The following is a 25,737-nucleotide window of genomic DNA, read 5'->3' on the forward strand; positions in this document are numbered from 1 at the left end:
CATGACCAGAATCGAACCCGCAACTCTTTGGTCCCCAGGCCGACATTCTAACCACTGAGCCAAACCAGCCAGGGCTCTTGTGAGTTTTCTTAACCTCAGTCTTATCTCTTCTTAATACAATCAAGTTTCTCGGCCTGCATGACTGGGAACATGGCTTCTTTTCTGTGATCAGTTCCTCCAAGGTTAATATTGGCTAATGAGGCTTTTAGGTCAGCAGCCGGCTGACCTTTCTTAGGACACTCTAACTACCATTTCAACAATACATGTGTAAAAAAATTAAACAATGGTATGAGATAGTATACCCTTGTCAATTAAGTGTTTTAAACAGTAAGTGCTGCAGGAGTTCGAGGAAACGAGAAATCACTGAAGAAGGGCCATTAGAAGGATGATGTGGTAGTGTCACTCACGAGCTGGAGAGGGGAAGGAAGGACAGTCCAGGCAGGCGTGGAATTAGCGCAGATCCAAAGCAAAGGTCCCCTGCTTGGCTGGGAGAAGAGAGGCGGCCGGTCGGTGTGCACGGAGTCATCACTGACACTGGTGTTTTGTCGGTGTGGGACCAGAGCTGCCAGAGGGCTGGCAGTTCCAGGGAGAAGGAAGCCTGGTGGTTCCCTGACTCACCCTCATCGGCTGCCCGTCTCCGAGAAGCACTGGAGGAGCTGCCCGGGAGCCCGCAGCCCAGCGAAGGTCTTTGGGTCTTAGAGACTTGGCGGACAGTCGCAGTTATCTAGCGTGGTTTCTTTTTATTTTATTTTATTTATTTTTTATCCTCACCCGAGGACATTTTTCCATTTTTTGTTCAGATAGAATGGAAGGGAGAGAGAGGAAGAGAGAGAGAGAGAGAGAAACATCGATGTGAAAGGGACGCATTGAGTGGCTGCCTCCAGCACGACCCAACCAGGGCCGGGGACAAACTGCAGCCGAGGTACGTGCCCTTAGCGGGAACTGAACCCGGGTCTCTCCGGACTGCAGGCCGATGCTCTAACCGCTGAGCCAAACTGGCCAGGGCTAGAGTGGTTTCTTTATGGTGTTTGTGTTGGTCAGGAATTGTTTAAGTTCATGGAAATTGATTGCGGTTTTAAATTCCTGTGCAGTAACTTTATATTATTTTGCAAACAGGTCTTGGGAGATGATCCAAGTCATTCAGACTGGGGGAGTGAGCCTGAGCTGCTGAGTGACTTCAGCTGCCCTTCTTTTGCTGGAAGTGGCGCAGAGTCTCAGTCTGATGGCCGCACTCGGAAGCCTTTCCCCAGCGGCACAGCCTCACAGTCAGGTAACAGAGACTCAGACCGCCTAGAGTTTTAAAGCTGGTCATACTCCTTGGAAATAATGTAGTCCAGTCGCTTCCTGTTCCATGGAAGGGAAGTTGGCCTAGCAAAATCATCCAGCTAAGAAAAAGGTAAATTAAATGAAATCATAGTGTAATTTTTCAGAAGGTATATTGTCTCCATGTGAATATTTTCATATGATGTTTAAAGGGAGCTAAACAGTAAGCAGATCCAGAAAGAAGGAGGCCAACTCAATAAAGATCATATATATGTGTGGGCTCAGAGGTCCAAAGAAAAGTTACTGCAGAGAAAAGATAGAACTTAGCCATTTGGTAAGGTAGACAAGAGTCAAAATGATATGCCCAGGTTCTAAGCATAGACTAAAGCAAACTGAATAAAACCATATTACGTGTGTATGATCTTATTTTCTGATTTAATTCCATAATTTAAAATAGATAAGGAGTCTTTAAAATTACAGATATAGACCTTGCCAAATCACTTATTCATGATTTTAGTTGTTTCCAAACTACATTTAAAAAAAAAAAAAACATGGAGGAAAACAGACCTCAAAGGACAGACCAGGCTTTTCTTACAGGTGACTAGAATCTTGATGTGTGTTGACAGAGTGCTTTGGGAGACCGCTTCCAAACCCTCTGGTGTCAGAACTGGGTGAAATCTGGGTTAAGTGTGGTTGTATAACATTTTCAGCAAAACGTTTCTTGTATGAACTCCTCTGCAAGCCCCTTGCCCCTCAAAGATTAGCCATTCCTTTGATCAGCGTATCCACATTTCTTGCTGGACTGCACATGACACAGATATCAGATAAGTTACTGTTCTGTCCATAGAAGTTAGGGTCGTAGAGTAACTGAGAGCTGTGATCTCTGGAGTTCCCTCCCGTGCCTTCGGCAAGCCCGAACTCAGACGTGCCCGGGGACCAGGACTCAAAAGCCTCCGCCTGTTGAAGCATCGTGATCGTTTACCTGTTACGTCTGTGGTTTGTTTTGTAGTAAGTGGCGATCCTCGGAGCTTTATTCTAGTTCTTACATTAAATGTAACTATTAATATACTGTAACTCCTCCTGTTACAAAGGAAATGAAGTCAGCAGTTATTGTACCACCCAGAAGTAACCACTATTGCTATAGGAGATCATTCCAGAAAGCTTCTTCTTCACATAGCGAGAGAGAGAAGGGAAGAGTTTTCTTACTTTGTTTTTGCAAAAAAGTGAGCTATTTCTTCATTCTTTACTTTTTTATTTTATTTATTGTACTTTTTCCATTACCACTTATCCCCTCTATCCCCTCTTCCACCTCCCTCCGAGATCATCACACTTGTCCACGTGCATGAGTTCTCTCTTTTATTTTCTTTTTTATGCTCAATCCCTGGACTCCCCCAACCCCCAACCAGAGCTGTCTGCCTGCTCATGCTATGTACATGTAATTCAAATATATTTGTAAGGCTTGTTATAAAAATTATAAAAATAAAAAATAAATTGTAGTCCCGTTTCCCCCACAGGACCTGCTCTACAGAAGCGCCCCCTTGCTCTCCTGCAGCCGCCTTTGTCTGTGTCCCAGGCCCGCTGCATCCGGCTCTGGGCTACAAATTCCCTCCGCCACACACCTCACGCCCCTCCTCCACCAGTCACCAGCACCCGAGTCTGCATTTTTCATTCTCTGTCTCCCCAATATAATTATAATTTTTACTAGATCAATATTTAGTGCTCAAACTATTATAAGTATTAAAATGCTACTCAGAACTGAGCCACATAGCTTCCTGTGTCCCACTTCCTGTCTGTCCTCTGGGTTTTCTAGTGTTGGTAATTGTCCTCTTGGTTTAGTTTTCTGTTTATTCATCACTAACGCATCTCCACACTTCCTGCCAGCTCCGAAGGAACCTCCCAGTTCCTTGGTGTTCTGTCAGTTTTCCTTCGGGAAGACGTCTCTGCAGCTTCTGTCTGCTCCCACCTGGACTGATGCACCTTTACACCTGTGACCGGCCGGCTGTGATCGCCACCATTCTGTCGCCCCTCTTGTTAAATTCCTATTTACTCGATCTGTTTCATCTTCTTCTTTGGTTTACTCCCTCGTTTTTGTGGAGCATCTTCTTATTTTGATGAGGATATTATGATATTTCCCGATTAGAGTGTTTTGACCTCTGCTTTTTATACAGACAACGTGCCACATAATGACATTTGGGTGATGGGGGACTGCATGTACACCGAGCACCATAAGATTATAAGAGATTACAAGAGAAAAGTTTGCAGTGTTGGAGGGAGAGGCTGGGCCCAACTGTGATGCCGAATTTGCTTCCAGCTCTGGGTAGTTAGCTACAGGAGGAGGCTCTGGGTGCTGTTCACTCGCTCTGCGAAGGCGGAGGTGGAGGCCAGGAGGTGGGGAGGAAGTGAGGACCAGCTGGGGAGGAGGGGAGCCCACCCTACTCCCCCCTTTGTGCACACACTGCGCACAAACTCACTCCCTTCCTCCAGTCCCTTCCTGTCTCTCCCTCTCTCTCTCTGTCTCTGGGTCTCTCTCCCTATTATTTTCTTTTTATCTCAAGCTTTAATCTCTCTGGGCTCTTTGGATCTCTGCTGCCCTTTCCTCTCCCTTTCTCTTCCCTGTCTCCCCGCTCCCTCCCTCCTGAGGTCTGCTCCCCTCCAGGGGCACCGCCCTCCACAGCCCTCTCCCTGCCCCCAGCACATCTAGGTGTGTAGTGGCCGAATACCAGGAGGTTTGTGTGAGTACCTCCATGATGTTAGCATGGGATGAGCTTCTCAGAACAGCCTTGTTAAGCCAGGTGTGACTGTTGGAAGCTTTCTTCAGATGTCTAGTGAGCCTGAGATGGCGGGTCCTGTGGAAGAACGGAGACTGAAGTGTCTTGTCAGGTCTGCTCTGGGGGAGAGGGTGGTCTGTCTGGTTCTTTCCTCAGTGAATCTGCAGCATTCTCACCTCGAAATCCCCACCCCGCCCTGGGGGTAGCCCTGGGGGTAATCCTGGCTGTGCTGGGAAGTGGGTGGGAAGAAGAAGGCCCCAGTGGGGGGAGTCGTTTCAAGACTCCATTGTGTAACCTTTCACTGGCTCCTCCCATTTTCAGTAAGATGCCCCTCTGTCAACGGTGCATGTGACTGAGGGTCCCTGTTCCAGGTCCCTTCTTTTACTCTCTGGGGGAGGAACTTCCAATTTTCTGCCAAGACTGGGGCTGGGGCAGGAGTCTGAGTGCTCTCTGCTTCTGGACCAGACTTTCAGGCAGCCCTCCTGGGAAGCCCCACCTTCGCCCGTTCCCAGGGGCACCTGGTCTGGACCATCCTGAGCCTTCCTCAGAGGTCCCAGGGTGAAGTCAGGGCTTGGCTTCCCTGCTGCCGGCCTGGGGTCTGCTGGCGCAGGGCTGCTGGGCACTCAGCGCCTGTCCGTGTGCTCTTGGCTTCCCTGCTGCCGGCCTGGGGTCTGCTGGCGCAGGGCTGCTGGGCACTCAGCGCCTGTCCGAGTGCTCTGCGGCCTTTACAGTTGTATTGCTTTCATCCCGTTTTCCATGTTCTTTGTTCTTGGGTTTATCTTTTTTTATTTGGGGGTATCTTTTTAAATTGCCTTTATAATTGTAGTTAAACAGCAGGGGCTAATGTGTGTTTTCAACCTGCCATCTTAACTGGAAGTTCCTGCAAGTTGTTATTTATATATATATAATTTTATATATTTGATGGAGATCTTTGTCTTCATACATCTTGTAAAACAGTCATCCTCAAACGCCAGCACCCATCCGAACACCACGGGCATGTTAGAGCGCAGACTGGTGCAGCCCTCGTCCGCGCTCAGCCGTCCCCAGTGCAGCTGCTCCAGGGACGGTACTTTGAGAACCACTGATTTATTTATTTATTTATTTATGTAAGATGATTAATGCAGACCTCCTTATTGTTGAAATAACATTCATAGCCAGAAGCCAAAGGCTGCTGCTTTATGTTCAACCAAAGAATTTTTTTCAATTTTTATTAATTTATTTTTGTTACAGATATTTCTCCTTTTACCCCTCTAGACACCCTCCTCCCCATCCCAACCTCCATCCCCCCTTGAGAACCACTGATTGAAAACACTGAGTTATTTAATTACATTTCTAGCCCTGTCACTTAGGCGTTTGCCATATTTTTCACATCATAAGCAGGGCCGCCGGAACATGCTTGGACCCTGAACCTCGCGTGTTTTCAGAACCATTTCACTGGGATGAAAACCCAAGAAGTAGAACTGCAAGATCTATTTGTCACCAGCATGGCTGGGCTCCTGCTCCGTGCTCAGGCCTGTGCGGGGCACCGGGACACTGTGAGCGGGCTGCCTGCCTGCAAGGTGCTTGGCCAGGAGTGGGAGGAGCAAGGAGGCTTCGGGTACCGACCAGTGCGAGAGGAAGGGCCGCGGGTTTGGGAAATTACTTTGGAGGGTGTTTGCCCAAGAAAGCTGAGTCTCGGGGTCATTCCTCACTTGCTTTCTGTCTGCCTCACTTCTGGCTTTAAACACCAGCTGTTCAATCGCTGGACTGACATCCCTGTCTCTGACCCAGCCTTTCCTCTGAACTACAGATCCTCATTTTCAGTTGGACACTTCGCATTTCTGTTTGTATGTTTAGTAAGATGTTACACGCGCCATGTGCACTTCTGATACCCGAATTTGTCTCATCAAACCTGCTCTTTGTCATCTCCCTGGTCTTAGTAAATGGCAACTCTATTCTTGTTGCTCTGGCCAAAAACCTTAGAATTATACTTGCCTTCACTTTCTCTCCTAGTTCACATCCAGTCCTTTAGGGAATCCTTTGACTCCGTCTTTAAAATATGTTCAGAATCCAGGCATCTTCACCACCTGCAGTGCTGCTGCTCCTGTTTGAGAGCCGTCCTTACTGTCCTGGATGGTGTCCTCTGTCCCCTGCTGCCCTCCTGTAATGCCGTTCTTCATGCAGCAGCCAGAGGGACCTTTATAAAGACACGAATGACATCGTGCTGCTCTCTGCTTAACAGTCTCCAGACTCCTCTTATCATAAATAAAATCACAGTACAGTTTGTGACCACAGGGCCTCACATGATGTGCCTTCCAGTCCCTCCTTATCACCTGCCAGTCTCCCCTCGCCCATGGTGCGCTCAGCCCACTGGCTCCCTGCCGTCCCTCAGGTGCACTGCTGCTGATGCCCTTGTGTTCTTCCGAGAGCCTCAACACTTCTCTGTGGTCCCTCCAGGCCTGCTCAGGTGTCCCTTTCCCAGGAGGCCTCTCTGAGCACTGCGGGGAAGCACGGCTCGGCCCTCCCGTCACGTGCTCTGTGTGCCCTCCATTGCTGCTGCGCTGTGAACACATCTGTCTGTTGTCATTGTGTGTGTTTGTTTACTGACTGTCTCCCATTGTAGAATGTAAGCTCCAAGAGTGGGGAGACACTGGTCACTGTCATCCCCCCAGACCTAGAACGGTGGCACTGAGAACGAGATGAAGAGTGTTGAATGAGTGAGGATAAAGGGGTCCCCAGTAGAGGCTGCCTACAGGATGGGACTGGGAGGAGGGGCTGCCCTGGCTGGAGTGTGCAGAGCCTCTCAGAGAAGGGGACGCTTTTTGCTTTGCTTTGTCATTGTTTATCCTTCTATTTAATTGAAAAATTGTTGTCTGGCCAGTGTGGCTTAGTGGTTGAGCATTGACCCACACTCCAAGAGGTCACCGGTTCAATTCCCGGTCAGGGCACATGCCCAGGTTATGGGCCTGGTCCCCAGTGGGGGGCATGCAGGAGGCGGCCAATCAGTGTTCTCTCTCATCCATGTTTCAATTTCTCTCTCCCTCTCCCTTCCTTTCTCTAAAATCAATAAAAAGAAAAACTGTTCATGTTCACTGTAAAAAAATTAAAACAGGTCAAATCTCTCTTTAGTATCCAAGTCCATCTAGCTCCCACAAAGAGTCAACAATTACCTTTTGCCCATTTCCTCTTAAACTGTCATGCCTTTATTGCCAATTGCTCTTTATAAAGATTTTATCAATTCCAACCTAATTTTAAGATATTTAGAATGCTGCTTTGGAGTTTATTCTTTTTCTTCTTTTGTTGTCCAAAGTGGTTACTTGCACTTTAAAAATTCTCCATTTATCCCCTAAGAAATGGCATCCATCTGTTCTGGATCTCTTGACGGAGTGGATTACTCTTTACGGAAGGAGAAGGGGATTGTGAAGATGACCCTGCCAGCCACGCTCGCTTTCTGCTATCTGTCGTTGCTGTGGCGGAGGGAGACGCTTACCCTCTCAGATCTGCTGAGGTAGGCTGGCCTCGGGCCTTGTGCTGATGACCTGCGCCAAGTACGGGACATTTAGATGTTTTGTATTTTACTAAGAAGCTTAAATTGACTAAGGGACTGGAAAGCTTGGGCAGCCTGAGTTCTGATTCTGAAGCTTAAATTGACTAAGGGACTGGAAAGCTTGGGCAGCCTGAGTTCTCCTCTCTGGGCTAGTAATTCACCTTGTTGGTTTCCTTATTTATATAATGGAAATAGTAGTACTTGCCTTACATCGGGTGTTGGAAAATTAATTATCTAATGTGAATGAAATGCTTTGAAGATAAAAAGTGACATTTAAGTAGTAGTATTAGTGTTTTTTATTTCTGAGAGAGAAGATGAACAGATGACCTTTACATTTGCAAATGGTTATTAATGTAGTTACGCAAGCACTAAAACATAGGTTGTCTGTGTTCATAAGGTACAATTGAAAACAAAACTATTGGAAGAACCTGTTATGTAAATAGTCGGTATTTACATTTTTCAAGATAACCTACAGGGTTTTATGGTTAATGAGTAAATTATGGCATTGTGCATAAGAATTTCTCATTAAACAGAAGATGTGCCAAAATCATTAATATGTTAATTTCTCCCTTGCTTTAAGTATTCTTGTTAATAACATTTGGGTTTAATCAGTGTGCAGAGTGGTTTAGGAGCATAGATTTAGAGCCACACTCCTGGGTTGTGCTGCTTAATGTTGTGTGACTTTATGTAAGTTTTTTTTTTTATCCTCACCCGAGGACATTTTTCCATTTTTTGTTCAGGTAGAGTGGGAGGGAGAGAGAGGAACAGAGAGAGAGAGAGAAACATCGATGTGAAAGGAACACATCGAGTGGCTGCCACCCGCACAACCAACCAGGGCCGGGGACAAACTGCAACCGAGGTACGTGCCCTTAGCGGGAACCGAACCCGGGTCTCTCAGGACCGCAGGCCGACGCTCTAACCGCTGAGCCAAACCGGCCAGGGCAACTTTATGTAAGTTTTAATTCAAGTTTAATTTCTCTCTGCCTGTTTTCTCATTGGTAAAGTGGGGACATTAGTATCGACCTCATAGTGTTGCAGCTACTTCCGGTAATTAGTGCTGCGTGGAGAGCACTTAGGACAGTGCCTGGCGCACAGTAAGAATCAGTGTTGTTGTTCCTCTTCCTTTTTCCTCCTCCTCCTCCTCTTCCTTCTGCTTCACCATCACCATCATTTTTGGCACCAAGCCTTTTGACGAAATAAAATGCCTCCAGTAAGTGATGATAGTGCCTTTGAATTTGGCCACATCAACCAAATAACAAGGCTTTTCTCAGACGTGATTGACTCTGCGTGCAGATAGTCCAGGATTCATTGAGTTTTACTGTGAAGCTAAAACCTCAATTCGCTCTGTATGCCCTCATTGGGTGATCTCATCTTCTCCCAAGGCTTAATTACTATCTCTAAGATGATGACTCGCAAGTTTATATCTCCAGCCCGGACTTGTTTACTGAGGGCCAGATCCGTATACATCCATATACACAACTGCTTGCTGGACACTCCTTGGGTGTCTTCATGGTATCTCAGGATCAGCATGACTAAACGAGGTTCATCATCTTTTGCCTCGACCCAGCTCCTTCTCTACCCAGTGTTTTCTGTCTTCATGAACACCAAGCCCTCTGGTGCCTCCTGTCCAGAGGCCTAGAATCGCCCCGACTCTTTCCTCTTTGTGCACACCCAGTTAGTCATTGCGTCCTGCCAATCGGACTGCAAAGAACTCGAAACCACTTGTCTTTCTCCCATTGCCTCTGCCTCTGTCTTTACTGGATTACTTAGAAACCTCCCAGGTGAGCCCTTGCCCACAGTCTCGTGCTGCTCTCTCCATTTTCCTCCTTAACAAGAGGGACCTTACAGAAACGCAGTCTGATCGCATCACTGATGCTGGTAAGGGGCTAGCCACCCGACACAGGGCGGTCTGTAAGAGGACAACAGGACTCTCCTAGAGACCTAATGAGATAGAGAAAAAATATTTACCTGAAATTCTTCTCAGGGAGAATGTTATACGTATGTGGTTGGAAGACTGAGGATGATGCCCTACACCTTTGTCTCTCTCCCTCTCTCCATCTTCCACTCCTTTCCTCCCTCCCTCTGCTCCTCCCTCCAGGGGAATTTACTGTGCCTTCAAGGAGATTGGATCTAGTTAGCTGGAGGGCCACAAGTTTGGGACCGAGCTTAATTGCTTGGAGTAATAGGAGAAGAGAAGGTCCTCTTTCTCTGAGAAAATGCTCTGAGACCAGGTTCTCAGAGTGTGGTCCCCTGACCAGCAGTATCACCTGGAATCTTGTTAGGAATGCAAATCCCTGGGCCCATTCTGACCTTCTGAACCAGGAACTCTGGGGATGGGCCTGGTAATCTCTGTCTTAATAAGCCGTCCAAGAGATTTCTGTAGATGCTAAATTGAGAACTACTGCCAAACTTTGAAAGATATTTAAAGAACCTTGGTTTGAAGAGAATACCTGACTACAATACCTGTATGTCTCATACTGATCCTACATGTCACTCCCCTGTTTAAATCTTTTAGCAGCAGCCATGGTCCTCACGATAAATTCTTAACCCTTAAAATAGCATTTAAAGGATCCTGCCTACCTACCAATAACAGTAATAAATAAAAATAGCCAACATGTATTCATTCCACAAATGTTTATCGAATATCGATCATATGTAGGTGTTATTCTTGAGATGCCATATAGATCAAGTCTCTGCTCTCTTGAAGTTCAAGACTAGAGGAGGAAACAGATAAGCAAATACTTAAATATATAAAAAATGATCAAACAGCCCAGCTGGTGCCCAGGTTTCGGGCTTGGCCCCCAGTAGGGGGCGTGCAAGAGGCAGCCAGTCTGTTTCTCTCTCACATCTATGTTTCTGTCTTTCTCTTCCTCCCTCTCTATAAAAAAATCAATAAAAACATATATTTTTAAAAAAGAAAATCTTTTTTAAAAAATGATCAAACAGTGAAGTGCTGTGCAGAAGACTGAAATGGGATAGCATGACAGAGAATGACTAGATGGCTGCTTTAGACTGGTTATTGGGGACGGTCTCGCTGAGAAGGTGGGATTTAAGCTGCACTTCCAATGAAAATAGAGCCAGCAGGTGACTATCAGAAGTGCTGCATTCGAGGTAGAGGGAGGTCACTAGTGCCAAGACCCAAAGCTCCGTGATTAAGGAGCAGAGAAGGCCAGTGTGAGAGAGTAAGCAAATCTGAAGGAGTCGGAGGTTGAGGCAGCGACCTAACAGGCAGAGGCCAAGTATAGGTCTTTGTAAGCCAAGTTAGGCGTTTGGATTTTTTTTTAAATTGAGGTATAATTTATAATCAATGAAATTTACCCTTTAAAATGCAATTCAGGGTTTTCAGTATATTTACAAGGTTGTGCAACCGTCTCTATTTTTACAACATATTCGTCACTCCAGAAGGACACCCATGCTCATTAGGAGTGTGATAGTAAGCCCCTGGAAGATTAAGCAGGAGAGCCCTGGCCAGTCTGATTCAGTGGTTAGAGCATCAGCCTGTGGATCAAGGGGTCTCGAGTTCCATTCTTGGTCAAGGTCAGGGTCCTGCGAGAGGCGGCCAATCGATGTGTCTCTCTCACATTCATGTTTCTCTCTCCCTCCTTCCCTTCCACTCTATCTAAAAATCAACGGAAAAATATCCTCTGGTGAGGATTAGTAACAAAAAGACATAGAAAGCCTGAATACTCTCTTACCTAATCAAGTATTTGAAGTCATACTTCCAATCAAAAGATGCAGCAGGAGAGGCAGGCCTGGTCATTCGGGCAGCCGTGGGAAAGGGGGCCCGGGAAGCCAGGGGGGAGCAGGGGGAGCCCGGGCTGTTGCCCTTCAGGAGGGAGACAGCGGCTGGCGGGCTGGGCGAGTCGAAGTGGAGCGGGGAGAGTGGTTCAGGATACATTGTGGAGGTAGATGTGGCTTGAATGCAGAGCTTCTTACATTATCTGCAGTGAAGAGCCAGCTTGTTAAATTTTCAACCTGGCACAGCTTGAGACTTTTGAAAAATATAGTAAAATTGTAAATAGTGACTGTTTCCAGGAGACCGTGTGGGTCAGGAGGGGCTTATAGTCTGTGGCATTCCTCTGTCAACTTCTTGGCTGATCCAAAGACCCATCTGATAATACTTACCAAGGGAAATAGATTGTTTGGAACTTGGACTAGAAAAGTATATATTTTTGAAAAGTATATATTTTTTTCTAAAAGGAAATTCAAATTCAAAAAGAAAAAATACTTTGGAAAGAGGTAAAGAACAGCAATATTTATAAATGGTGGAAGTTGCTGAAATCCCAGGTGCCCGAGAACTGCTGTGTGTAGGCGTCTCTTCCCGGGCAGGTTTCCCGGGCCTTCGTCTGCGCCCGCAGCACTGCGCCCATGGGCTCTGCGGCCGTCGTGCTGACTCATCTGCGCGCTGCCTGCCTGGCCGCCTGGGTCGTGGTGGGGGCTCTTCGTGTCCGGGTCACCTCTGAACTCCTCGTGCCTCCTGCGGTGCTGGACGAGCCAAAAAACAGTTCCAAAATAGTATGGATACTGTTACTATGCACAGATACTTTTACATAAATTAAACTAATGAAACCTAGGTGGGTTTTCCTACAGGGCTGCTCTAATGAACCCTGTTTCCTCATTAAGCTTTATAAAATATCATTTTTACACAACATTTTTATTTTAATTCTCAACTTTCAGTAGACTAAAAAGTTAAATCACATGTTTAACTTGGAATTAAAGTTGAATCAATATTGCTCTTTAACTACTAGCTGTACCCAAAACAGACTTTGAGGCCAAATACTTTGTATACTAATTTATTCCATCTTTATCTTATTTTCCTTAACAATTTTCTTATTTTAAAAATTATATCTATCTATCTATATAGATATAGATATAGATATAGATATAGATATAGATATAGATATAGATATAGATATAGATACAGATATCAGGTTGTAATACCCCCATTCCTCATTCTCTATTCTTCCCTATATTATTTTTCTCCTTACTATTTTTTCTAGCTAACATACTATACATTTCATTTATTTGTTTTGTTGGTCATCTTTCTCTTTTCACTAGAATGTAAACTCCTTAGGAACAAGAATATTTTCCTGTTTTATACTGCTGTATCCCCACAGCCTAGAATACTGTTAGATGTATAGTACTCAATAAATTTCTGTTGAATTAATGAATTAATTGTAAATAAATATGTATATGTGTTCATTATTTATTTATTTTTATCCTCACCTGAGGACATTTTTTGCATTTATTTTCAGATAGAGTGGGAGGGAGAGAGGGAGGAAGAGAGAGAGAGAGAAACATTGATGTGAGAGAGACACATCGAGTGGCTGCCACCTGCACAACCCCAACCAGGGCCGGGGACAAACCGCAACTGAGGTACATGCCCTTAGCGGGAACCGAACCCGGACTCTCTGGTCCGCAGGCCGACGCTCTAACCACTGAGCCAAACCGGCCAGGGTTATATGTGTTCATTTTTATATATGTGCTATTTTCTTCAAACTCAATAATTTACTCGAATTTATTTGATCAGCTACTATGTACCAGACATTGGGATGGAGTGGCAAGCAGAGGGGCAAGGCCCTTTCCCGTAACTGCTCTCCTAGCAACAGTCACCTGCCGTGCACTGTGCTAGCTGCAGGGGACAGAAGGGCGGACAAGGAGGTGTTCTAACAAGGAAAACGGGTCACCGGAGGTCTCCCTAAAGAAATGATTTGAAAGCTGAGTCGGAGCTCATCGTGCGAGGGAGACGGGAGAGAAGGGACACCTGGCCTGCACGCCTCCTGGTCGCGGGCAAGCAGACAGACGCTTCCTGGGAACCGTTCCCCTGAGGTCCGTCAGAAGCCCAGGAGATCGTCAGATAGTTGACTGAGTGTTTTCTCCACGTGTGGACACAGGGAATAATAGATGTTTTCAGATTTATCATCCTTAAAAATATGTTAACAGCACACTCAACCGATTCTTACCTTGTCTTTGAAATACAACATTTTCAACTATTTTGATGACTTTTACAAATCAGTACATATCTCTTTTGAAACTCTTTCTTTTTAAAAACAGATTTGTTGAAGAGGGCCATATTCCATACATAAATGCTTTTCAGCATTTTCCAGAAGAGATGAAATTGTATGGGCGTGACAAAGGAATCTTTGCCATAGAGGTAAGTTCTTTTCTTTACTTTGTAGTCACTAGTAAGACACAAGAGTGGTGTGGTGACTTAGAGTCTTTGTCTGGCTTCTTATCTGGTGGTGGAGTTTTTTTAAAAGTTATCTAGTTTATGTTCTGTCCAAATATGGAACATTAATCATAATTTAAAAAGAGTAGAGTTGTTATTTTTTATTTTCCTATGTGGCTCCTTTTAATCCTTTAGGTTATCCTCAAAATATAGCGATAGTGTAAGGTATGTGCATTGCAAAAGGTATATTGTTGAGATTAAACTTTAAAAGATTTATATAGAAACATTTAAGTAATTTCAAATTTTCTAAAAAGTGTCTTTTGTTATTTGTATACTGTATTGCTTTAGAGAAAGTAAAAGAAAGTTATTATCTTGTTGCAAGAGGCAATATTTCAAGTCTTGGCTCACATGCGTCTTTTTCTAGATCTCTTTTCAGATGTCTCCTATGCAAGGGCTTCTGTCCTTTAATTATGAGTCTTTATCACTATTTATAGTACTCAAAGGTTATCTTCCCTTTTTTCATCATCAGAAGGTTTTCAGTTTACTAAATATTATTAATTTTAAACATTATCTTCCACTTGCCCACTTAAGGAGTTGTTTTCATAGACCTTCCTAATCTTCACGACCTTCACATCGTTTGCAGTTTAATTTGAGAGACATTTGTGAGCCCTACTAACCCCTGTGTGATCATTATGGTTCACTTTATCCCAATTGTGAGTCTGAGCAAACACCTCAGAAAGGTGGAATCATTTGCCAGCGTCATGCAGTTGGAGGTCCCAGGCTTGGAACTCTCGTACTTTCGGCCTTGTGCTCACCGTATGCCTCTTGCTCTGTTTGCCTGCTGTTCACCCAAGTTCTTTGGAGCACTTACATAGGTGCTATGAAAATATAACAATATTACATGCTGACTTCGAAGCATTGAGCCAGAAGGAAACGGATGACTGGAAACACAGATAAATAAGTTTGCAACACACCATAACTCTTTACACCTGACATTATTAAACATTAGCAGCATTTTGCATTGAACTAGAATATTGGTCATTGTGAATGATTGGTGGAGAACATTTGATTTTTAAATCAGAAATGGCTCCGTCCTCAGAACAACTTGAGCCGGAGCAGTTCCCGTAGATTTAGAGGACGCAGGGCTTGGAGGTGGGTTCCCGGTGCTGCTTCCTTACAGTCGCGGTTTGTTTATACCCAGGAGGGATGAGACAAGTTCCAGGCGTGCATGCCCTTGCCCATCCGTGGGAAGCACGAGGAAGGAGGGTACAGCTGCAGCCACCACTTGACCTGGAAAAATAACAAAATAAATATTAGTAGTGGGTGAGCTTCTCATGTACAGGCCCTGCCACAAAGACACTGTAAGCTCGTTTATTATTCCTACCGACCCTATGAAGTACATAGTAGCTGCAGTACTGCCCTTATTTTACAGACAAGGAAGCTAAGATGGAGATACTGAATAACGTGCCTGGTAGTCTCACTCTGAACATTGTCCAGCAGGGCCAACGCAGCCTTCGTTTGGAAGGAGACAAAAAAAGAGACAAAAACCGTACCAAGCAATGGGGGAGGCAGGCAGTGAGTATAAGCTGTTAAGGCAAAAAAGAAGCTCCCAACTGGTTACTAAAGCCTAGAGGTGGCCCTGTGGCAGAGATGGCAACCAGGACCAGAAAGCATGAGGCAGAGGAGCCAGCTGGAGGGTGGTCTGGGCAGTGGTGACAGTGGGGTGGCGTGTACATGCATCTTGCACGAGGCACAGGCATGAGGCTGGCTGACCGGAGCAGTCTTCCCGAAGGGTGGACCTTCATAAAAGCAGCTTAGTCTGTGTCTCAGCTGGGCAGGGTTGCAGTAGTTGATTTTAAGGGCTGGAGACAGAGGATACATCCTGCTTTTTCAGCCAGCACTCCAGACCCCAGGTAGTTTGTCAGAGATGTGGGGTGCTCTGGGAGTCGGGAGGAGGACACTGAGGTATAAGGTACACCTAACCGCTCAGGAGGCCTTCCACATCTGGGGGAAGAATAACACCAGCCCTTAGTTTTGGAACTAGCCTGACTTAAGGTCAATTGGATTTTTATCTTTTTAAATAGCATCCATGCTCAATGAGAGAGGAAGTATGGGCACTACTGATGCCACCATGAAACTGTCTCATGGAAGTTTTTCTTCAAATAATTGATTTTTAAATCTGTATAATTCATTAAGTAGTAGTTTAAATTTAGCTGCTAAAAATTGTTCATGACTGGTCATCTAAGCCTTGTTTATATGTTCTGCTGAAAGGAAAATGCAGAACAATTTGGTTCAATAATTCTAGGTGTGTGTCTTGATATTTGTTCTGTTTTCCTAGAGGAAACAATGGAACCGAGGTACCATTTTTGCTTTAAATATTAGCTTAGTTTTGGTTATTAAAATATTTTGTCTTTCCTCTGTCTCCCTCCCTTCTTTTCTCCTCTTCTCTCTCCTCTCAGTCCCTAGTATATTCTTTATCTTCCATCCTGACTGGGGTTTAACCTGGTTCCTCAGAGCCATTCACCATTCAACTTATTATTGATAATGTTTGCTTGATTGGGGTTATTTGCACTTTTTTCTGGTGCCTAAAATTATTACTTAGTTGCCTTTAACAAACTGTAAGCTTCTGTTACCAGAATTTTTTATTTAGTCATGGAATATTGAAGTGGGGGTGGGGGATTTAGAGATCACTTAATTCACTTTTCTTATTTTTCTAATAAGGAAACTAGCCTCACAAGAAATGTGAGTTGGGAATAAATATACCTCTTCTTTATTGCAGTTCTAGTGAGGACTATTTGAGATAATATATTCAAAATGTAGGTATATTTTGTATATTCAAATGGTGATAGGCTCCCTTCCAGGCCCCTGGATGGAAAATCTTTTTCTCTAAAGTGGGGATGAAGAGGGTGATCAAGCTGCTTGGAGGAGGAAATGTATCAGTTTTGGAAAATAAACTTTTCATTTTAAAAGTCTGTTAAAAGAACATCAAACCTTTGAATGTGCCTATTTCTAATTTTTCTCAAAGTAGGTACCAGGAAGTTTATGGCTGTGACTCTTCCTTTTCATTATGATATCTTATAATTTTGATTACCATAAATTCAGCTTCTTGCAAAAGCTATTGCTTCCTGGGCTCAGGTTGATGCTTGGGATTGGTACCTAACCAGTAATTACGTTTGGATTAAGAAATTGGATTTCACTTCACATATACTGACGTAGATACTCAAGTTTCACTCTATACAAATAATTACTCTAAAAATTTATTCTCAGTGTCCTTTCAAATAGTAATGGATTTCATTGCTGCCAAATGTTTAAATAACTGCAACAGTGACATAAAATGTGCAAAATCAAGAGACTGTTACTGTAACAGCCAGTGTGGCTCACATTTCTCAGAAGCCTCTCTTAAGCCTTTAGTGTGATAAGAAGCGCCTGCAGCTATGATACAGCTACATTTATTTCTGGTGATGATTCAGTGTTTCAGCCTGAAATATTGTATTCTCAGTATTGTGTCAAATCTAAACTGTTTTCTGCCCCTCCTCAGGTTTTACAATTGGAAACAAGTTTTGTAATATTGGTAATATTTCTTGTTCTAACATCTACCTTGTCTGATATTAATGTAGCCACTTCAGCTTTTTTTTTTAACACAATATATCGTTTTTCAGTCATTTATATTTAACCTATCTATGTCTTTATATTTAAAGTATTTTAATTATTTTCCTTTATTGATTTTAGAGAGAGGGGAGGAGGAGGGAGAGAAAGAGAGAGAAACATCTATGTGAGAGAGACACATCGAGTGGCTGCCACCCACACAATCCAAACCGGGGCTGGGGACAAACTGCAACCGAGGTACATGCCCTCAGTGGGAACCGAAGTCGGGTCTCTCTGGTCCACAGGCCGACGCTCTAACCGCTGAGCCAAACCGGTCAGGGCTATGTCTTTATATTTAAAATGGGTATTTAATACATAGTAAAGCCTTGATATTATTTAGCCAGTCTGATAATCTCTGCCTTTTAATTAAAGTGTTTAGACTTTAGACCATTTACATCTGATGTAATTATATATGTGGTTGGGTTTAAATCTACCATTTTACTATTATTTGTCCCATTCAGTCTTTATTCTTTTTCTCCCTTCTTTTGAAATAAGATTTTTTTCATTTAATCTGTATTATTGATTTATTAATTATACCTCTATTTTTAAGAGGTTACTCTAGAATGTACAGTATTCATCTTGAACTTATCACAGACTGCTGCAAGTAATAATGTACCAGTACATGTACAGTGGGAGACCCTTACAGCAGTATACTCCTGCTGTCCTGCTCTCGGCCTTGAGCATCAGACATTCCACTTTCGCCTTGTTAGAGATCCCACGGTACATCAGATTCTTTTCGGTGTGGACAGTCACTGTCTTTTTAAGAAATTAAAATGAGAAAAACTATTTGATGTTTACTCACATGTTTCTGGTACTCTTCCTGTCCAAAAAAAAAAAAATGTTTTTAACATTTCTTATAGTATAGATCTCCTGGCAGTAAATCGTTTTGGTGTTTCTTGATCCAAAAAAGTCTTAATTTTTTAAAAGACATTTTCACTAGTGGTGTATAGAATTCTGGGTTTGTACTTTTCTTTCAGCACCTTAAAGATGTCATTTCATTTTCTTCAGACCTGCCTGCTTTCTTCCTTCTTTTTTTATCTTATTTTATTTTTTTCGGCTTTATTGAGATACAAATGACAGAATTGTAAGACACTTAAAGTGTATGTCATAGTGATTTGATACATGCATATATTGTGAAAGGGCTCCCCCCATTAAGTTAACACTTCATTGCCTCACATATTTATTTATTTGGTAAGAACATTTAAATTCCATTCTCAGCAAATTTTAGTTATACAATACAGTGTTATCAACTAAAGTCACCACATTTTATATTAGTTTCTCAGACCTTATTTGTCTTATGGCTGAAAGTTTGTACCCTTTTACTGTCATCTCTCAATATTTTTCCTACCCCCAGCCTCTGGCAATCATTTTTCTTCTCTCTGTTTCTATGAGTTTGACTTTTTTTTAGATTCCACATGTAAGTGATACCATGCAGTATCTGTCCTTGTCTTTCTGGCTTATTTCTCTTAGAATAATGCCTTCCATTGTTATCCAGCTTATTGCAAATGGCAGGATTTTCTTTTTTCTCATATCTTTTTTATTCATTCATCCATTGATGGACACTTAGGTTGTTTTCATATCTTGGCTATTTGTGAATAATGCTGCAGTGAACATGTAATGCAGATGTCTCTCTGAGGTCCTGTTTTCCTTTCCTTTAGATATGGTCTCAGAAGTGGGATTGCTGGATTATATGGTAGTTTGATTTTTCAGTTTTTTGAGGAACCTCCATAGTGTTTTCCATAGTGGCTGCACCAAGTTATATTCCTACCAACAGTGCACAAGGGTTCCCTTTTCTCCACATCCTCACAAAGAGTTGATACCGCTTGTCTCTTTTACTATAGCCAGGTATGAGACAATAGCAGAATTGTAGCTTTGATTTTCATTTTCCTGCTGATTAGTGATGTTGAGCACCTTTTTATGTACCTGTTAGCCATTTGTATATATTCTTTGGAAAAATGTCTGGTCAGTTCCTCTGCCTGGTTTTTTTTTTATTATCAGGTTGTTTGATTTTGCTATTAAGGTCTGTGAGTTCTTTATATATTTTGGTCATTAACCCCTTATCAGATACAAGATTTAACAAATATTTTTTTTCTCATTCTGTAGGTTTCCTTTTCATTTTGTTGATGGTTTACTTTGCAGTGCAAAAGCTTTTTAGTTTGATGTAATCCCACTTGTTTATTTTTGCTTTTGTTCCCTTTGCTTTTGGTGTCAAATCCAAAACAATCATTGCCAAGACTGACATCAAGTGGCCTACCCGCCTCCTGTGTTTTCAGGTCTTAAATATAAGTCTTTCATTCATTTTGAATTCATTTGTGTGTATGGTATAAGGTAGTGGTCCAGTTTAATTCTTTTGCATAAGGCTGTTTAGTTTTCCCAACACCATTCATTAAAGAGACTACCCTTTCCCCATTGTATATTCTTGGCTCTTTTGTCATAAATTAATTGGGTATATATGTGTAGGTTTATTTCTGGGCTCTCTATTCTGTTCCATTGAGCTGTATTTCTGTTTTTATGCCAATATCATACTGTTTTGATTATATAGCTTTGTAATATAGTTTGAAATCAGGAAGTATGATGCCTCCAGCTTTGTTCTTCTTTCTATTTGTCCCTTTTTGTTCTTCTCTTTAAGGACTTTTGTGGTTCCAAACAAATTTTGGAATTGTTTTTCCTATTACTGTGAAAAATACTATGGGAATTTTGATAGAGATTGCATTGAATCTGTAGATGCTTTGGATAGTATGGACATTTTAACCATATTAATTCTTTCGATCCATGAGCACAGAATATCTGTCTCCTTATTTGTGTCTTCTTCAATAACCTTTATCAATGTCTTATAGTTTTCAGCATCCAGATCTTTTACCACTTTTGTTCCATTTATTTCTAGACATTTAATTCTTTGTGATACAATTGTAAATGAGATCATTTTCTTCTCTTTCTTATAGTTCATTGTTAGTGTATAGAAACACACTTATTTTCATATATTGATTTTATATTCTAAAACTTTACTGAATTTATTAGTTTTAATTGTGTGTGTGTGTATGTGTAGTCTTTGGGGTTTTCTGTATGTAATTTCATGTCATCTACAAATTGAGACAGTTTTATTTCTTTCTTTCTATTTTATGCCTTTTATTTCTTTTTCTTTCCTAATTGTTCTGGCTAGGACTCCCAGTCCTACATTAAAAAGCAGTGGCAAGAATGGACATCCTGTCTTGTTCCTGACTGTAGAGGAAAAGCGTTCAGGGTTTCACCATTGAAGGAGATGTTAGCTGTGGCCTTGTCATTCACAGGCCTGATTCGGATGAGAAGTGAGCCTGCTGCCATTCTTATCTTCGCTATTTTCATGCACTTTTTCCCTCTGGCTCCTTTGAAAGATTTTCTCTTTGGCACAGTTTTCTTTATGTTTCTTCTGCTTGGGGTTCATTGACCTTATTGATTTTATTGATTTTAGAGTGAGAGGGAGAGATAGAAGTATCAAAGAGAGAACATTGATTGGCCGCCTCCTGCATGCCCCGCACTGGGGATCGGGCCCACAAGCTGGGCATGTGTCCTGGCCAGGAGTTGAACTGGTGACTTCTTGGTGCATGGATCGACGCCCAACCACTGAGCCACACCAGCCGGACACAAATTTGGACATTTTTTAATCCATTTTTTTTCTTCAAATATTTTTATCTGTGATCCCTTGATTTTGGGGGGGCTGGGATTCCAATGACATGTTAGACCACTTGATACTGTTCCCACAGCTCATTAAGGCTACTGTTCTTGTTTTTTTTCTTCTTTCTTTTGTCTTATTTCTCAATGCGTTTTATTTTGGATAATATCTATGGTTATGTCTTTAAATTTACTAATCTTTACTTCTTGAGTATCTAATCTACTGTTAAACCCATCTAGTGTATTTTTTTTTTTTTTTTTTAACATTGATGTGAAAGGGACACATTGAGTGGCTGCCACCCGCACAACCAACCAGGGCCGGGGACAAACCGCAACCGAGGCACATGCCCCCAGCGGGAACCGAACCCGGGTCTCTCCGACCGCAGGCCGACACTCCAACCGCTGAGCCAAACCAGCCAGGGCGATCTAGTGTATTTTTCATGTAAGGGTCTATATTTTTCATTTCTAGAAGTTCTATTTAATCTTATTTTTCCAATTTCCCTCATGTTTGTTTTCTTTTACATCCTTGAGTCTATTGACAATATTTGTAATAATGGCTTAAGGTTCTTATCTACTAATTCCATCATCTGTTATTTTTATTTATTTATTTATTTATTTATTTAATCCTCACCCGAGGACATTTTTCCATTTTTTTGTTCAGATAGAGTCGGAGGGGGAGAGAGAGAGAGAGAGAGAGAGAAAGAGAGAAACATCAACGTGAAAGGGACACATCGAGTGGCTGCCACCCGCATGACCCAACCAGGGCTGGGGACAAACTACAACTGAGGTACATGCCCTTAGCGGGAACTGAACCCGGGCCTCTCCGGACCGCAGGCCAACAGTCTAACCACTGAGCCAAACTGGCCAGTGCTGCATATTATTTTTTAATCTTTCTCTTGATGGTTTACCTCTTAGTTATGCCTGGTAATTCTCTTATTGTATGCAGACTTTGTCAATTTTATATTGCTGGATACTGGATTTTTGTTCTGGTGTAGTCAGGTAGCTTGTAGATCAGTTTGATCCTTTAGAAGCTTGTTTTTAAGCTATTTTATGGCTGATCCAGGGACTTGAATCTGGAATTAACTCAGTCCCACTACTGGGGCTCGTCTTTTCAGAAGACTCTACCCAGTGCCCTGGTATTTTGTAGTCTCTCCACTCGAGCTGGTGCCCATGTGAGCTCTGGGAATCGTTCTGACTTACTGAAAAAGCCTATTGATTTTTCTCCTCTGGCCTCAGGTATTTTTCTCACACAGCACAGGTTGGTACTCAGCAAAGATCTGAGATCTTGAGCTTCTCTCCATTAGCTTTCTCCCCACGGGCACTCTGCCTGCGAGCCTCAGCCAGCCCCACTTCCAGAAACCGCGGTGTCTGACTCAGTACAGGGGACCCCTGGGCGCCTTCAGGCCCTGCACTGCGGCTTGGGGCTGCCCCAGGCAGGGGACCGCGCAGGGGCGTCCCTTCCCACAGGGACTGTGGTCCCTTCTGTGGTCCCGGGCCGGGACTGTTATTCTATATGTATTTCTCCCAGTTCTCCGATTGTCCATTTCTATAGTACTTAGTCCTTCATAGGCAGAAACAGAAGTGTCCAAATGCTAATTTTCAGACATTTAGAAGTAGAGTCAAAAGATTTATTTATTTATTTATTTTTTTTTTTTTTGTTTTTATCCTCACCCGAGGACATTTTTCCATTTTTTGTTCAGGTAGAGTAGGAGGGGGAGAGAGGAACAGAGAGAGAGAGAGAAACATCGACGTGAAGGGACACATCGAGTGGCTGCCACCCGCACGACTGACCAGAGCCGGGGACAAACTGCAACCGAGGTACATGCCCTTAGCGGGAACCGAACCCGGGTCTCTCGGGACCGCAGGCCGACCCGGCCAGGGCAAAAGATTTATTTTTTTTAGGTGAATGTTACCTAAACAATTATTTCTTAAATGCCTAAAAGTATCTTATTGCTCATTTATTCTTGAATTTTTAAAAAAAATTACAATCTTGCCCTGGCCGGTTTGGCTCAGCAATTAGAGCGTCGGCCCATGGACCAAAGAATCTCGGGTTGGATTCTGGTCAAAGGCATATACCTCGGTTGCGGCTCGGTCCCCAACCCTGGTCAGGGTCGTGCGGTAGGCAACCAGTCGATGTGTCTGTCTCACATAGATGTTTCTCTCGCTCTCTCACCAGCCCCTTCCCTCCCACTATATCTGAAAATCAATGGAAAAATATCCTCTGGTGAGGATTTTTTAAAAAATTGCAATCTCTATTCATGAATATTGTCACTAATCTAATGTCTGCTTGAAAAATTCCCCCCAGCTGGACCATGTTATTGAAGGATCATTGTTATAGGCCATTGTTTACACAAAATACTTTTCCTAGTAATAATTTCTTTTGTTGACTGTTTTTAAGTTAATCTTGAGAGAGGGGACAAGAGCAATTTCTTACAGATACTTTGGTAGAAAGTATAAGCATAAAAAATAATGAAGTTGTGCCCAGCCGGTGTGGCTCAGTGGTTGAGCGTCAACCCAGGCACCAAGAGGTCACTGGTTTGATTCCCGGTCAGGGCACATGCCCAAGTGTGGGCCCTGTCTCCGGTTGGGGGCGTGCAGGAGGCAGCCAATCGATGTTCTCTCTCATTGATGTTTCTATCTCCCTCTCCCTCTCTCTAAAATCTGTGTGTGTATGTATATAATGTATATACATATACATATACATATACATATACATATTTTATTCTCACCTGAGGATATTTTTTGCATTTATCTTCAGATAGAGCGGGAGGGAGAGAGGGAGGAAGAAAGAGAAACATCAACGTGAAAGGAACACATCGAGTGGCTGCCACCCACACGACCCCAACCAGGGCCGGGGACAAACTGCAACCGAGGTACATGCTCTTAGCGGGAATCGAACCCTGGTCTCTCAGGACTGCAGGCTGACGCTATAACCTCTGAGCAAGACTGGCCAGGGCAATAAAACTATTTTTAAAAAGTTAAGTTTGTGCCTTGGCCGGTTTGGCTCAGTGATTAGAGCGTCGGCCCACAGACCAGTGAGTTGCGGGTTCGATTCTGGTCAAGGGCTTGTACCTCAGTTGCAGTTTGTCCCCGGCCCTGGTCGGGGTTTTGCTGGAGGCAACCAGTTGATATGTTTCTCTCACATCGATATTTCTCTCTCTCTCTCTCTCTCTCTCTCTCTCTCTCTCTCTCCCTCCCTCCCTCCCTCCCTCTCACTCTATCTGAAGATAAATAGAAAAATATCCTCAGGTGAGGATTAAAAAAAAAAGTTAAGTTTATGATGAGCAAAATTCGGAATGCTGCTAACCTCTGGAGGGGAGGCAGGGGGGATGGGGGGCGGGCTGGGAGAGGCATGGTATTGGTAGGGTTCCAGTTCTTACGTCGGGTGGGCTTCGTGGGTGTTCACTCATTATCATGCTTCATTGCTTACAGAGATGTGACATGTGTTCTGTCGTACTTTCAAGATTTTAAACGTAGCTAGAGGATGTTGTCTAAATAGAATTTATAACACAGAGGAGTAAAAGGTAGCATGTAATGTTTATATATGTCTTGTATCCCCAATTGCTCTTTGAGAGTAGGGACCATATTTAAGGCTTCTGTTTTGTTATCCATAAGACCTAATGCAGTTCTGTATACATGGTAAGGACTCAGTCTGTGTTTATTGATAAAATAATTTGAAATAGCTTAAAAAAAACAGTAAGTTTATATACTTTATTTTTAGGAAATCTCAAATTAATCTTTTGGGGAGTTTTTCCACCTAAATAGGAAACTTCCAAACTGCTTCTGATGTTTACATGATATATCAGAAGGCCACTAAGTAGTGGCATTTGATTAACAAAATGAAAAAGCATTCGATTAATATTTTAGTGATAAATAAGTAAGGGATATAATTTCTGCTTATAAGCAAGGATATTTAACAATGCAAATTACGGGTGTGTCAGTATCATGAAAACCAGTGTGTGAGATAAATAATCTTATCAGTTAATTTGTGCTCTTTACCAATATACTGAACCCAATAGTGATTTACTGTGGTCAGAAAATGTCTGTGTGCGGTTACATTGATGATGTGCCTTTTAGGAGAATCATTCCTTATATTTGCTAAGTGGAACCAGCGACTTAATGCGGATTATCTGTGATTCAGTTTGATCCTGGGCCAGTACCTCCCAGTAGCCGGCATGCTCAGCTGGGCCCGCCCTCACCTCGACTTCAGAAGAGGAAGGGGCCCAGGCTCCGTGCCAGTCTGCAGAACACCGAGTCACGGGAAAGGCACATGGCTGCAGAGTAACCACCCAACCCTTCCGAGCTCAAATAGAAAGTACGTGGGGGCTATCTGCTCTTCCGGAGACCAGCTTTCAGCCTCAGGGTAGGTGCGGGGATCGAACACACCTGTGGAGCAGTCAGCAGGGTGTGTGGAAAGCAGAGGCCTCTCAGGAAGGAGGCTTCCGTAGGCTTTTCCTAGCTCTGATCCTGGGTCCAAAACAAACTGCTTCTCCTGTTCAGTTGGCAAGTCTTCGTTGGTCATCAAGTCATATGTTTGTATTTAGTCATAAATAAATTAATACAGATGTGTCTGTGCAGCTGACACCATTTCTAAACTCACCCCCAGGACCAAGACTGTATTTCACAGAAAGTAATGTGCTTACCACAAACTCCCAGTAGACTAGACTTTGAACATAATAAAGGTATTCTTATGGCCCTGGCTGGTTGGCTCAGCGGTT

General features: G+C 43.1%; 1 protein-coding gene across 1 annotated transcript in view; it reads left to right on the forward strand.

The window, feature by feature from the left end:
* TAF1B (TATA-box binding protein associated factor, RNA polymerase I subunit B) overlaps window positions 1-25,737 on the forward strand; it is a 63,775-nt gene that overhangs the window by 13,105 nt on the left and 24,933 nt on the right. The window contains exons 6-8 of the mRNA XM_036262962.1: window positions 1,117-1,270; window positions 7,362-7,518; window positions 13,612-13,711. Of these exons, the coding sequence (XP_036118855.1) occupies window positions 1,117-1,270; window positions 7,362-7,518; window positions 13,612-13,711 (411 nt within the window). The remainder of the gene's footprint in view (window positions 1-1,116; window positions 1,271-7,361; window positions 7,519-13,611; window positions 13,712-25,737) is intronic.

Source organism: Molossus molossus, unplaced genomic scaffold (assembly GCF_014108415.1).
Source record: "Molossus molossus isolate mMolMol1 unplaced genomic scaffold, mMolMol1.p scaffold_m16_p_15, whole genome shotgun sequence".
Classification (NCBI taxonomy): domain Eukaryota; kingdom Metazoa; phylum Chordata; class Mammalia; order Chiroptera; family Molossidae; genus Molossus; species Molossus molossus.